Source organism: Triticum aestivum, chromosome 2D (assembly GCF_018294505.1).
Source record: "Triticum aestivum cultivar Chinese Spring chromosome 2D, IWGSC CS RefSeq v2.1, whole genome shotgun sequence".
Classification (NCBI taxonomy): Eukaryota; Viridiplantae; Streptophyta; class Magnoliopsida; order Poales; family Poaceae; genus Triticum; species Triticum aestivum.
The window spans coordinates 651086348-651099335 of NC_057799.1; the positions used below are offsets into that span (position 1 = coordinate 651086348).

At 44.6% G+C, this 12988-nt stretch overlaps 1 protein-coding gene across 1 annotated transcript; it reads right to left on the bottom strand.

Annotated features, from left to right (window-relative positions):
- Positions 1 to 1475: 1475 nt before the first annotated feature.
- On the bottom strand, positions 1476 to 12579 carry LOC123055393 (protein QUIRKY). The gene is made up of 7 exons (XM_044479403.1): positions 12409 to 12579; positions 11519 to 12253; positions 11198 to 11447; positions 10851 to 11067; positions 10622 to 10745; positions 9859 to 10029; positions 1476 to 2718 (listed from the first exon to the last, which is right to left on the bottom strand). The coding sequence occupies exons 2-7, from the start codon at positions 11678 to 11680 to the stop codon at positions 1576 to 1578; spliced, it is 2067 nt and encodes a 688-aa protein (XP_044335338.1). The 5' UTR covers positions 11681 to 12253; positions 12409 to 12579; the 3' UTR covers positions 1476 to 1575.
- Between the last annotated feature and the right edge of the window lie 409 nt (positions 12580 to 12988).

Below are 12988 nucleotides of genomic sequence, written 5' to 3' on the forward strand. Positions count from 1 at the left end.
AATATATCAAAAATGTAATAATGTACTTCAGTTTAGATAAAAATTATCCGGTTTGCATATAATTTGTCGGGTTTATTCAAGAAGATGAACTATGTACTTGGAAGCCTCAAACACTCTCACTTCTCCCCTTATCTACTACTAGTGTTTTCACATGATTTTGCAAACAAGAATAATAAAATAAGTCATGACCAAACACACAACGAGCACTTGCATGAGTGCGGCATGACCTTATTTAATTTATCTCTCATATACATGTATACCTTGTGCGATCAATGATCGTATCAGTTTAGTCAATATAATTTGTGGAATGAAGGATGAAAGTACATTTCACGCGCTTGTCATGTGCCCGAAGGCGTTTGCGCTACGTATGGCGATGAGGTACATTTGGGAATTGCCTGCAGAGGAGGTCTTCAGAGACACTGGGTATGATTGGTTTATGGTTCTTCTATGTCAACTGAACCCTATTATGTGCGACCAAATTATATTCATTTCTGGAGAGCCTGGCACTTGAGAAATGATTTGATGTTTGGTAAAGGAAAGGAAGCAGTCTCAGCCTCTGCTAGCTTTGTGGAGAATTATTGGGCGTCCTATGTCGCGTGTCATTCTGTGCCATCGGTGGACTCGAAAATAAAGGAAAAAGTCCAATGGGTGGATTAAGATGGGCTCCTAAGAATTCGGAGGCTAAGATGGCTTGGACTCCCCCTCCTGTAGGTTATATAAAGATTAATGTCGACGTAAGCTTTGTGGAGAGTATTAGAGCAGCTAGTGTGGGTGTGGTGGCCAGAGACGTGGCGGGGGACGTCATTGTCTCTTCTTGGGACTTCATTGGGTCGTGCCAGAGCGTAGAGGAAGCGGAGCTAAGGGCGTGCATTGCCGGTCTCTACATAGGTATAACTCTTCACAATCCTATTTTTAGAGACTGCTTGCGCGTTTGTCGCGGCAACTCTTGCAAAAGAGATTTCTGACAGGTCAGCGCTAGTTGATTTGAAGAAGGGAGCGTTGAGTTTATCTAAGCTGATTAATAGCTTTCAAACATCTAAGATATGTCGGTCGGCAAATGTGGTGGCCCATTTAGTTGCAAAGTTTAGCTTTGATAATAGATCGGATGGTATTCTTCTTAATGATGTTCCGCCCTATGTGGTGAATTTTGTATCAAACGATTGTAATGGTTTCGGTTGATTAATTAATATGAGGCGGTGTTAAAAAAACAAGGAAACAAACTAATCAACTAGCCATACAAAAATCCTCAAAAAAAAAAAAACTAGCCATAGTAAAAGAGCAACAAGGACCCGCATGCACAAAAGACAACAATGGCCTGCATGAATCCAGTAGATAAACGGAAGTCCCATAGCGTCAGGCCTCTTTCAAATCTTTTTTTCTCATAAGAAAAAAGAAATAAGCGCGCACACACAGAGGCTTACCGACTGGCACAGCGTGCCGCCGCGCCTTCGCCACGCTAATAAGCAAAATAATATTTGACAAGTATGATAATCGTACTTCCGTTCAAAATTCCAACTTCAAATTAGTTTGTTTGGGACATACAAAAAACACGAAATTGCTACTTAATGAATAGTGTCAAAAGCCCGCTGCCGGCTGCAGGTCGCTGATGTAGTTCATGGACTCGTACATCACGTGGTACGTCGTCTCCAGGCTCATCCTGAGACGGATCTTGCTGGCGAACGTCTTGAATGACTCCTTGTCCTTGCTCTCCATCATCCCATGCGAGAGGCTGAACCACTTGGACGGCACCGACTTGGCCAGGTCGTTGCGCGGCACGTTGTCTGCCAGAGGGATGATAATGCGCCCAATCGGCTCGGCCCTCCCGGCACAGACCTTCTCCTCCACTGTCACCACCAACTCGTCCTCAAATGGCTCGCTGGCCACGAACATGAACTCTTCATTCCATGTCGGATTCACGGATCCCTGTGGCTTCCCCGGCCGCGTCCGCCTGATCTGGCTGCCTATCTGGATCTTTGCGACGGATTCTGCCAGTCGGTCCTCCTCAGTGCCGATGAGGTCTTGTGCCGCAATGACGGCAACCTTGAGGTAGATGAGCTTGGGGGAGTAGTACACCTTGGAGCGCGTGTTGGTGAGCCCCTGAAATGAGAGAGGGGGCGCTTCCGAGTGCCACGCCTCTGGCAAGGCCTCGTCGACCTGTGTGGCAAGACAAACGGCGAGCATGATCTCGCCGAGACTATGGCCATGTGGGAACCTCTTGCCCCGTGCATCAGAAAGGTGGTGCCACTGCGGGGCCGGCCAACTATGAGGCGGGGAGTGGTTGGGGATGTCGGACATGTCAAAGACGACGCGACCGACAAAGTCGTCACGGAGCACGTCCTTGTGCTTGACAATAACCTGCAGCTGATTGGACTGCAGGTGGGCGCCAGAGATGGTGAACAACTGCTGCCACACCGGGTTGGCGTTCTTCTCCAGGCATTGTGTCACGCCCTTGAAGTTCCCTAGTTTCACCTCCACGTAGGGGTGTAGCACGCTGGTGATGTCCATGGTGGGCAGGTCCCGCGCCTTCACCACGCTCACGCACAGATACGACATCGGCTCCACCATGTCGTATGGCGACAACATCTTTGTTGCTGCCATCGTCGAGTTGCGTGGGCCGAGCTTCACAGGCAACAGTGGCTTCATCTTGGCGAAACGATACGCTGAGCCTGGCAGTTGAGCCGGCTCGGGAGATAAGTAAAATATTTCCTCAAACCAGCCCTACAAAAATTCACTTTTGCTATTATTCATGCGTCTGGAAACGTGAAATTCAATTCGGAGCTCGAACACAACAATGAATTAAAAAAGTTAGTATAAAAAACTAAAAGCAATGCTCTAAAGACCTTTTTTGAGCATTGAACTTATGTTAGCAAACCTCCACACATGGTATCTTTTTGAAATTCTGCATGCAGTTACGTGAACATGTTCAATGTCAGTCAATTTCAGATTTTTTAAAATATTTTTGGAACTCTTTTCTGGAAGTACTGTGCACATGAGACGGAGGTCGAAAATGCCTCTCCAGATACCGGAAATCGTAGAAACCTTTCCGAAAAAGCATTGGAACCGGCCGGCTGATTTCCTCTAACGCATCGGTCGCGTGCCGCTCCGTTGGATCGCTGGTGATTCAGCGGACCAATTTCCCTCGCGCGTTTTGCTAGTGTATGTATAACAACGAATCATGGTGGGCACCACCCACGCCACGTTGGAAGCAGCATGCTTTTTTTACCAGTAAGTACATAGGATGATGCTGTGCTCTCCTTAGATGGAAACTTATGAGTTTTTGGCTGTGATCTTCTGGGTAAACTGTAGCAGTTATCTGGGATAAAAAATGATAGAAGTCGGGAGCAGCGTTTTGGCTCTAGGGTCGAAGAATCACTATATCCTGGACGTTCAGGTGCTCCTCCAGATGTGAGCCAAAGCGAATTAATGATGTACTCCCTCCGTTTCCAAATATTTGTTTTTTAGAGATTTCAAATAGATTACCACATACGGATGTATATAGACATATTTTAGAGTGTAAATTTACTTTTACTCATTTTACTCCGTATATAGTCACTTGTTAAAATATTTAAAAAGACAAATATTTAGAAACGAAGGGAGCATACAGCAAAACGTGCGTGCAAACGGAAACGGCTCCGTCTCTTGATGCTCCAGTCAGGTGCTAACGGTCAACATGAGCGGGGTGCCATGTAGAGGAGCGGGGGCGTGCTGCGGAAGACTTTATCAACAGGAAACCTCTCCATGGATACGGTGGACATGCAAGGGATTGTATAAGACGTGAAAAAAGGATTTGCACAGGACACTGATTGCATAGCTACAAGTACAAAAGCCTAACGATTTACCCTAAAAAAAGCCAAACCGTTTTATATGAACAGAACAAGCTATATACAAAGGGATATATCGAAAGGCAGCATACAAGCAGGTGCACCGGGATGGCATGTGTCGACTGCAGAACCCATGAATGATCGAACGGGTCATAAATTTTCTTGTGTGAACTCAAATGAACATGCAAAGTGGAGGCATTCTTTTGTCCTTCTTCTTTAATATATGATATGCACGCTCGTGCATATTCGAGAAACAAGAACATGCAACCTGAGTGTGCTATTGTACGCGTGATCTAGTGGCTCAAGGCATGTTTGTTTTCCTTACACATTTTGCTCTCCTTGTTTGACGTTAAATTGTATGCTGCAAGGCTGGTCGCCCATGTTGTAAGCCGGAAACACGACAATGTTGCGAGCTGCCCATCACTGTTTTTTTCTTTCTTTTGTTATTCAAAGTCGGACCATCGTGCTGCAAACTTTTCCACGCAATGTTGCAAGTCCAACCACGTATGGCTCCAACGTTAACCGACGTTGTTACAAGCCGGACGCACGACGCTGAAACTTTGATATCTTGCAAGCACGTTTGTTGTTTGTCGCGTACGAACGAGAAATTTGTTGTGATGATTTTTGCTGATAAGCATGAATTCATGTTTCCGTTAACTCTTCATGATGCATGTGTTGCGAGCATTCTTCAATATTTTACGGTGGTATATGGGAATATATAAAATGTTTTTCTTTGGAATAGTTTTGTATGGGGAGTGCAGACCAATGTAGTGTTTGAGCAATGTTGTGACATGCTACAAAAGTTTTCACAGTGTTGCGGGCCGGAGAGCACGTCGTTGCAAGGCTGGCTGGCATTGCTGCAAATTGGGGCGGGATGCTGAAATGTTGGGCACTGCCGGGGCTGCAAGCTAGGGCACAACACTGCAAGGCCGTGCACTATCGCTGTTTTAACGGGACCACCACTGCTAGAAAGGCTCATTGAATGAGGCGCTACAAGGCAGGCGTCATCATCGCTGCAAAGGCTAGCTGCACTCCTAAAACCTGGGATGAGAACGGAGCCAAGACGGGAAGCTGCGAGGATGTGTTCCATTGTTGCACGGCTAGACCATCGTGCTTGAAATCTGAATCGCCCGCTGGCGTTAAAGAGATAGTTGTTCTCCGATGGGCGGTAATCGACGCTCACGCAATTATTATTTTCTTGCATGTGTATGTTTGAAGAGTATTTTGTATATTGTGATGGATGATTAAAATAAATGTTGGAACAAGCAATAGGTCGGTTATCCATTTTGTGATCTTTTTTGCCCATTCATGGCTGCCCCTTTGATGCTTGTTCTTGGCATGGTAGTTACAAGAAGCAAACAAATATTACTAGTTGAAAAAAGAAACCAGTCGCCTCCTCCCCCCAAAAAAGCTTAGGGTTCCTCTGTCTTCCGCTGGTCCGCCTCGTCCCAGGTGGCCTTAGGGCCATGGCGGCGCGGTGGACCCCGACCCTTGCCCGCAGGAGTGCTCTGTTTTTAAATGTTTCTTTGCATCTTGTTAGGGTTTGTGTCCTGATCAGGAAGACGAGGCAGCGGCAGCTCCCTGAATATGAAATAAGGTTATCCCCGTCCAGCCCTCGTCACGGTGATGTGTTTAGCATCGTCGGTGGGCGTGTGGAGGTGTGTCTCCGGCAGATCTGTCCTTGGTGGATTTGCTCGGATCTGGTCATAGTTCGTCTATGTTTGTGTTTCTTCAGGTTGGATCCTTTTGATCTATGCTACTCTTCATCGGCGGTGGTTGCTGTTCTGGTGCGCTGGTGTCTTAGAACGACGACTTCCCGACTGTCTACTACAACAAGTTTTGCCCGGCTCCGGGAGGGAGGGGCGATGACGGCGGCGCGCCTTCGGCTCGCTTTAGTGCTTGGAGTTGCTAGGTGGTCTACGGATCTGGATGTAATTTTTATTATTTCTAGTGTTCATTGTACTATCATGATTAAAAATGAATAGATTGGAAGTTTTCTCGAAAAAATATATATTACTAGCCAAAGAGATGTTATAGTGCTACATGGTTTGTCTAACAGCACAAATTATGTTAGGGGCCTGTTATTTTCTCTACTGGAAGCTGAAAATAACTGGCTTTTATCGGCTAGCTGCGCAGGGCATCTTGCACTGCTGACCATTAAATGGCCCGCATCTATCCAGAGTGAACGGTCCGAATCCATTTTGCCATCCAACATGCGACCCCCTCGATACGAGCATCAGTTTTCCCGTAAACCGGAGTCAAACAGGGGCTTCATGGGTATCCGGTTGGTAGACACGCACATGTTCGAAACCCTGGACCCATCCAAAACTCTCTACCATGCAAAGCGGTTGCCGCACATTCATACCGCTCAATAGCACCGGCGTTGCATTCATACCGGCCCAGAGCGGATGCGGTCTCTCACTGATGCTGGCATTGAAGCGACGCGTCGACCGAGAGCATCGTCCGCACAACGTCCCGGTGTCCGCTCTTGTTCAATGCTGAAGAAACGCGACCAGACATTACAGGATGAGATGATATTTACCGCACACAAACGGCTGCCCTGTCCATCCATCTCTTGTCATTAAAGAGGCACGTCGACAGAGAAACCAACTCAGGTGCCCGCATTGACACACTATGCCGCTTGGCTTGCCTGGCATCCACTATTTATGTGAGGCCACGATCCGGCACTAACTGCACCACACCACATCCCGCCTCATGAGCTGGCCGCCTTGCGTCCGCCTGGCGGCATGGGTGGGGCTACGTTGGGGCAAAACCAGGCCGTGGCCCGCCCAACATAGCACCAAGGAGTGAAGATTGAGGGGGGCTTAATAGGAAAGTTATTAAGATCAGCTTTAATCTTGCATGTTTGGCCTGCCCAAGGATTTTACCATAGCTCTGCCACTGCCAGACAGGGTCGTTGTGCAAGGCCTATAGAGGACGGCCTGCCGACCAGCTCCCCAGAGGTCTTTGACGTGGAACCAACAATGGAAACGGCATGTGACAACGAGTCGGCGCCCCTGCTCGTGTTCTTCCATATCGGCTTGACCAACTTTCAGGCGCAGGTGTACTCCAACACCGCCATGGCAGAGGACTAGCCGACGCCACAGCTAATGTCAACGTTCGAGTTGTCGCGGGAGAAACAGTGACATAACCTGTTCCTCCTCGAGCACACCTGCAGGCAAAAGGCCAAAACTAAGGCGAGTTCATGAGCGAGGAGGTCATGAAAACAATGGCCGGGGAGAATACAAACTTCATCGCCGAGTAGCTGGCATTGTACAAGGCCGCACGCGCTTTGTGCATGATGCGACGCAGTCGCGGCGTAGTCCGACATGGAGGTGGCAAGAGAACGCCGGTAGCTGCGCGTTGTTGGCACCGCCAAATATGCTTCGTTGGCCCTACAAATTCGGCCCAAATATGCCAATTCACGCAAGCGAAATGAAACATTTTTCTCATTATGTCCTTTTCATCTCTATAAAAAACTACATAAACGTGCCACTGGAATCTGGGAGAGCCTCTCAGGCAACGAAAAGCCCAAAACCGCTTTTCCCTCTTCCCGCTCGAATTCTCCCCTCACGCTCGTCCCGCCCTCCTGCCTCCCCCATCGCGTGCATCGAGCCTGGACGCTGCTCGCCTTGCCTTCATCAACAGTAGGTCGCCGGACGACACCCCCACCCCCCTTCTGCAGCCGTCGCCGGCACCCTCGCATCCCCCTCGCGAGCGCCTATCTCATCGTACATAGTCGCCGCCATCCTCCCGCGTGCCGTCCGCCTCGTGCTCCGCTGCTCTCCGCTCCTTGACCCAGATCCAGCTGGTGTGCCTAGCCACGCCATCAACTCTACTGGATGGGCGTCACTGACTTGGTGTTCGTCCCCAACCTCTGCTCAGAGCTCCTCTAGTCCCTCTGCTCACCAACATGGGCCATTGTGCCGTTCACCGCAAGGTCCCCGATCTTCTGTGTCTTTTGAAGGTACCAGGTCTAAACTATCTCCCTCTCCTTTATTTTCTTGGTTGAGTTCTGCTTTTGCAAATGACATTGCTAATCAATGTAGTGCTCCTGTGTAAAGTTCAACATGCTTGACTCAATGTTTTACAAATTATAATTTTCTCATTGATGGATTGTAACATCATGGTTGTACAATTAGAATTATTAATTCCAGAATATTCATCAGCGAGCTATGGTTTAGAAAATGGTTTCAACGAACCAGTGTCTGGGGTTGTTTCCCTCCAAGACATGTGCTATGTTACTCCATTGTTTGCTTGCTGGTTAGGGTTTCTCCTGTGGTTCTTGTTTTAGTCGAATGATCACACCGAAATCCAGTCCCCATATTATTTCTTTTACGTACCGTTATTTGTTGAACGTGTTCTACTAATCATATGCTTGAAAGAAATCCTGGTGGCATTCTTAGTCTGTTATATTGTGTTTTCTGTTTTATTTCCCTCACAGCCTCTACTTTCTATTACTAGTTACCTTACTAAACTATTTCCATGTGCGTTCTTCTTCAAATAATTTTTCTTGATATTATCTGATTGCACGGTAAAGGTGTGTCATGTTTGTTTTGTAGATCCATGTGCTAGCACCGCTTCTCTGATATTGACAACCATGATGCTAATGGGTGTACACTTGGCTAATGTTGCATGCACCCTTGTGTGTTTTTGCTTCAAATTTATTTTTGGTTTCATTTTCCTTCTAGAAAAAGAAGCCTCTGGTTATAATTTATTTGTACAATATTGTCTTTGCTTGATTACCTGTGCATCGTGAGGAGAACTTTGGAAACTTTGATCTTGCTAGTTCTCCAGATTGTTGTCTTCATTGGAGCTTTTAGGCATTGTATGAAACTTTAAGCATTATTTGCATAATCTATTATTGGGCTGATATTGCCGGAAATCCATTTGGCTCTAGGAAGCACATGCTCCTGCGTGCCAAAAATGGATTTTACAAATGTTATTTTTCTCTCAAAAAAAGATAGATGTGTTCATTGTCACACCCAAATGGTACATGCAAATTTCCATGTGAAAAACTTAAGCATTTTGACCCGTGCAAAAAAAAAAGGTCAAACGCCAAATGTTACACTTAATTTTGCTCTTTCACCGACAAAGCACTGCTATTCCATATGGTATGAAAATTGTCAAGCACACTTGCTACACTAATATGTATATATGCAAAAAAAATCAGAATTTTTTAAATGTATTTACTACTTATTTTGATTTTACTGTTCACTAGGGAGCATATGCTCCCAGAGCCAAAAATCTATGTCCTGGTATTGCTGCAGTTATTGCATCATCAATTATACTCCCTCCGTTCCTAAATATTTGTCTTTCTAGAGATTTTAATAAGTGACTACACACGGAGCAAAATGAGTGAATCTATACTCTAAAATATGTCTACATACATCCGTATGTGGTAGTCCATTTGAAATGTCTAGAAAGACAAATATTTAAGAACGGAGGGAGTACGACTTACCACTAGGTGCGGCAACGACGATGACATCCACACGGGGTGACGACGATGACTTCTATGTGTGGCGGCGACAGGGCGTGTGGCAGGTTCTGTATGTATACTGGATGGATAAACTGTATGTATTTTGGATGTATCAATGAACTGTATGTATGTATGTATGTATGTTGGATGTATCGAAGAACTGCATATATGTATGTATGTATGTTGGATGTATCAATGAGCTGTATGTATGTATGTGGATGTATGGATGAGCTGTATAAATGTAATACCGTGTATTTTTTTTAAATCCACAAATAGTTACTAGTCGCGTGCAAGTTCACAACCGCGCCGCCACTCGTAATACGGCGCACGTCGCTAGTAACCAGTTACCAGTGGCTAGTTACGGCGAAAAAGGTTTTAGTGTTGTACCAAGGACGTGCCACTAAAGCAACTAGCGTCATTAGACTTCTGGCCCTGTTACTTAAGCACCAAAGCCCATAATCTAGGAGCTCAAAATGTTCTAGTAAAGGATCCGATTGGTATATGTAGCAACTCGGAATTAAAGGAATAAATGAATAAACTCTCAAATTTTCAACATACCTGGATCCTTTCCATTTCGTGAAGCCTGTCGATTATGTCTCCTGCACTAGCTGGTCTGTCCTTTGGATTTAACTGCATGCAATTTGAAGCTATCTCGTTGCATACACGTATTTGTTCGTAGACTGTGTCTTGTTGTGATCTCTCCAACCTATCACTCCAAGTTTCAAGTACCTAATAGAATCACAATGGTGAGTTATGGTCTATGAAATGAATCAGCAATATTTTCCTATATAGGAATCTAAAATATGTATAGTATATACCGACCACATACATTCAGGCAGCAAACTAACAAAACAATTCTCTAAAAAGTAAACCCTGTCCTGATAAATTCAAGTCAGATCAATGACCATGTAAATTTTACTTCAATATTCGACCAAAACAAGTAGAAATGAAATTAAAGTCCTTCTTGCAAACAATAACCTGTGTGATTATATTTATTTGGTTGGCATTTTCCTTTCCATAGTTTCCTGTACTTTTGTAGTAGTGCCAAGTTTCTTCAAATACTATCATTTTTTAAGACTTGGGTACTTCTGTACCTTTTATGGTTCTATTTATTCCTCATAAGGAGTAAGTTCATGTTTTCCTTTAGCAGATGGTAATTTTACAGGTGTGCTTTCAGAATGATACTATACAACATCTCAAACTAAAATGTAATCAAAATATGTGAAGTAGAAGCATGATAAATATTTTAAAGTTGACCATTCTTAGCCAAAGGAAATTGAGCTTTTATCTGTGTAACAATGGCACATATTGTTGGTCTTACATCCTTGGTATCTTGAGGCTGCTTCTGTCCGGTCAGTATTTCCATGATAATAATACCAAGACTATACAAGTCACCACTTGGTTTGATTCCACTCCCTCCGTAACGTTCTGGCGCCAAATATCCCCTGTATGAAAATATAAAAGGTTTGATCGATTAATCTACAAAGAGAGTGCAATTAAATCACATAGCACATATAGACGGAGCTTTCAAGGGGAGTTTGCTAGCTTACATTGTTCCTGATATAGTTTTTGTAAACACCTGGCTTTGATTTTCATCTAAGCATCTTGACAGGCCAAAATCAGTTATTTTTGGTACCATGTCATCGTCGAGCAGTATATTGGCGGGTTTCAGATCCAAGTGAATAATACTATTGTCATGAAGGTACTGCAGACCCTCACAGATCCCTTTGATTATTTTGTAGCACGTTTCCCACTCATGATGCGTATCTATCAATGGGAGAGGAGATACTTGATGTGTCAACTTTTCAATAATGAATGTTTATACTTGTACGACACATTAGCAATTTCTAGTACATGAAGAAAATAAAGAGAAAAGTTAGAGTCCACATGGTCGTACTGATATACTTATCAAGACTCCCTTTAGGCATATACTCGAAGCAAAACAATCTTTGGTGGATATCCGCCATGAGAAATTTTTCGTCGCATCTTTCCATATTTCTTTGTCTGTCATCACAATATCCCAGGAATCTTACTACATTTTTGTGTTTTGCCCGTACCAGGCATTGAATCTCTCGGTCAAATTCTTTTTCATGCATATAAGCTTCGGACAGCCTCTTCACGGCGACCTCCTTATCGCCAAGTTTTCCCTATTACTCACAGGTGTTAGCATCGGTCTGGATTTTCAAATCAAGCGTATAGTTAATATTGGAATGCATACCTTATAGACCACCGCAAATCCACCGCGTCCAATCTCTAGGTCATCAGAGAAATGATCTGTCATGTCCTCCAAAAGTGATAATGGCAGGGCCTTGGGCTCAGCGGTTTCCTCGACTAATATATGCTCTAGGTCACGTTGTGCGGTAGTAGCTTTGTGGTCCATTTGTATTCGGTAGGTTTTTTACACTGGAAACAATAGCAAAGTCATCATGTATGTATGACAGTATGAGCAAATGTTTTGGCTGCCGAACTCAGTATTTTTACTGAGGGGTACTGGAATTTGCAGTTGCCATGGATGCCAAAAAATACAACTCGAATATTTCAACAAAATTTTGATTTTTTTTAGCATATAATAGATAATTATTGAACTCTTACTGTGCATAATAAATATGCTAGCATAGTGGTAGCTAACCTGTTGTTACTGTCCGGTATCAAGAAATGCTGATACTGTCCGGTATCCGAATTTTTTGCTGGGTACCCAAAACCAGGTAATCAAATTCGAAGTTTGCATACAGTATGAGCCTATGTACTAGCTGCTAGATCCAAATCCCCAATTACCCAGGTAGCTAATTGAGAAGTAATATCGATATACATACATATGCAGTACTGAACGAATTAAGATCACCCACTTACCTTGTTGTGCACGTACTGCTGCGAGTCGAACTCTCTCTGAGCCCGTTCGGCTTTCAGCGTAGTCGCTAGCTGCAGATTGCTGGAAAGTTGATCTGCCAGAGAGCTGCGATCAATGGTTAATCAGCAGACGGCAGATCACCAGTTGCAAAGAACAAGCCAACCTTCATATATGCATCTCAGACAAGATCTACACTACTCGGAGGCCTTGTTGTTTGCGGCCGAGTAAAGTGAAGGCGGTGGAGGTTCAGATCGATTTACCTGCCGAGTGGAAGTGTAGGAGAAGTAGGGGATGTGAAATCGCCAGGTCAGCTGGTACCTGAGAGAAGAGAAGGGGTACAACAATTGAGCTTCGCAGCAGCTGCGTGTAGATGAACATGTGTCTCTGTGTGGTGCCACATGCAGCAGCAGCCAGGCAGCATCAGCTTAATTAGCGATGCATATGGAAACCATCCACCCAACTACTTGATTGATCAGCGAGTGGACAAGGAAGGAACAAGCAACGCTGGTCCATGGAATTGGGGACCAGGGGCAAGATAATGCAGTGGGGCCTTAAAGCAGATAGTCGAGAAACAATAAATATGTGACGGCAAAGGTAACGACTAGTGTGCGATGGACTCCCTGTAGTCTGATCCGCCATTCAAAAACTCTCTCCATATATAGAGAGAGAATACATCCTGCCACCCTGTGATAGTTAGCCCTCATGTCTTATATACTATAATATGATAGCATATATACTATCATTCCAAATATGTTCATATACTATATCTAAAATATTTTAAAGCAAGCAAGACAAAAAAGTTGCCTGTGAGTCCATAGTTTTTTGTATATTTCGAAAATA

Excerpts from the sequence above, each read along its gene's own strand:
- LOC123055393 (XM_044479403.1), bottom strand. The coding sequence starts at position 11,680 with ATGGACCACAAAGCTACTACCGCACAACGTGACCTAGAGCATATATTA. Across the intron at positions 11,448-11,518 it reads GATTTGCGGTGGTCTATAAG|GGAAAACTTGGCGATAAGGA; the intron begins GTATGCATTCCA and ends TGTGAGTAATAG. Across the intron at positions 10,746-10,850 it reads AAAACTATATCAGGAACAAT|GGGATATTTGGCGCCAGAAC; the intron begins GTAAGCTAGCAA and ends ATTTTCATACAG.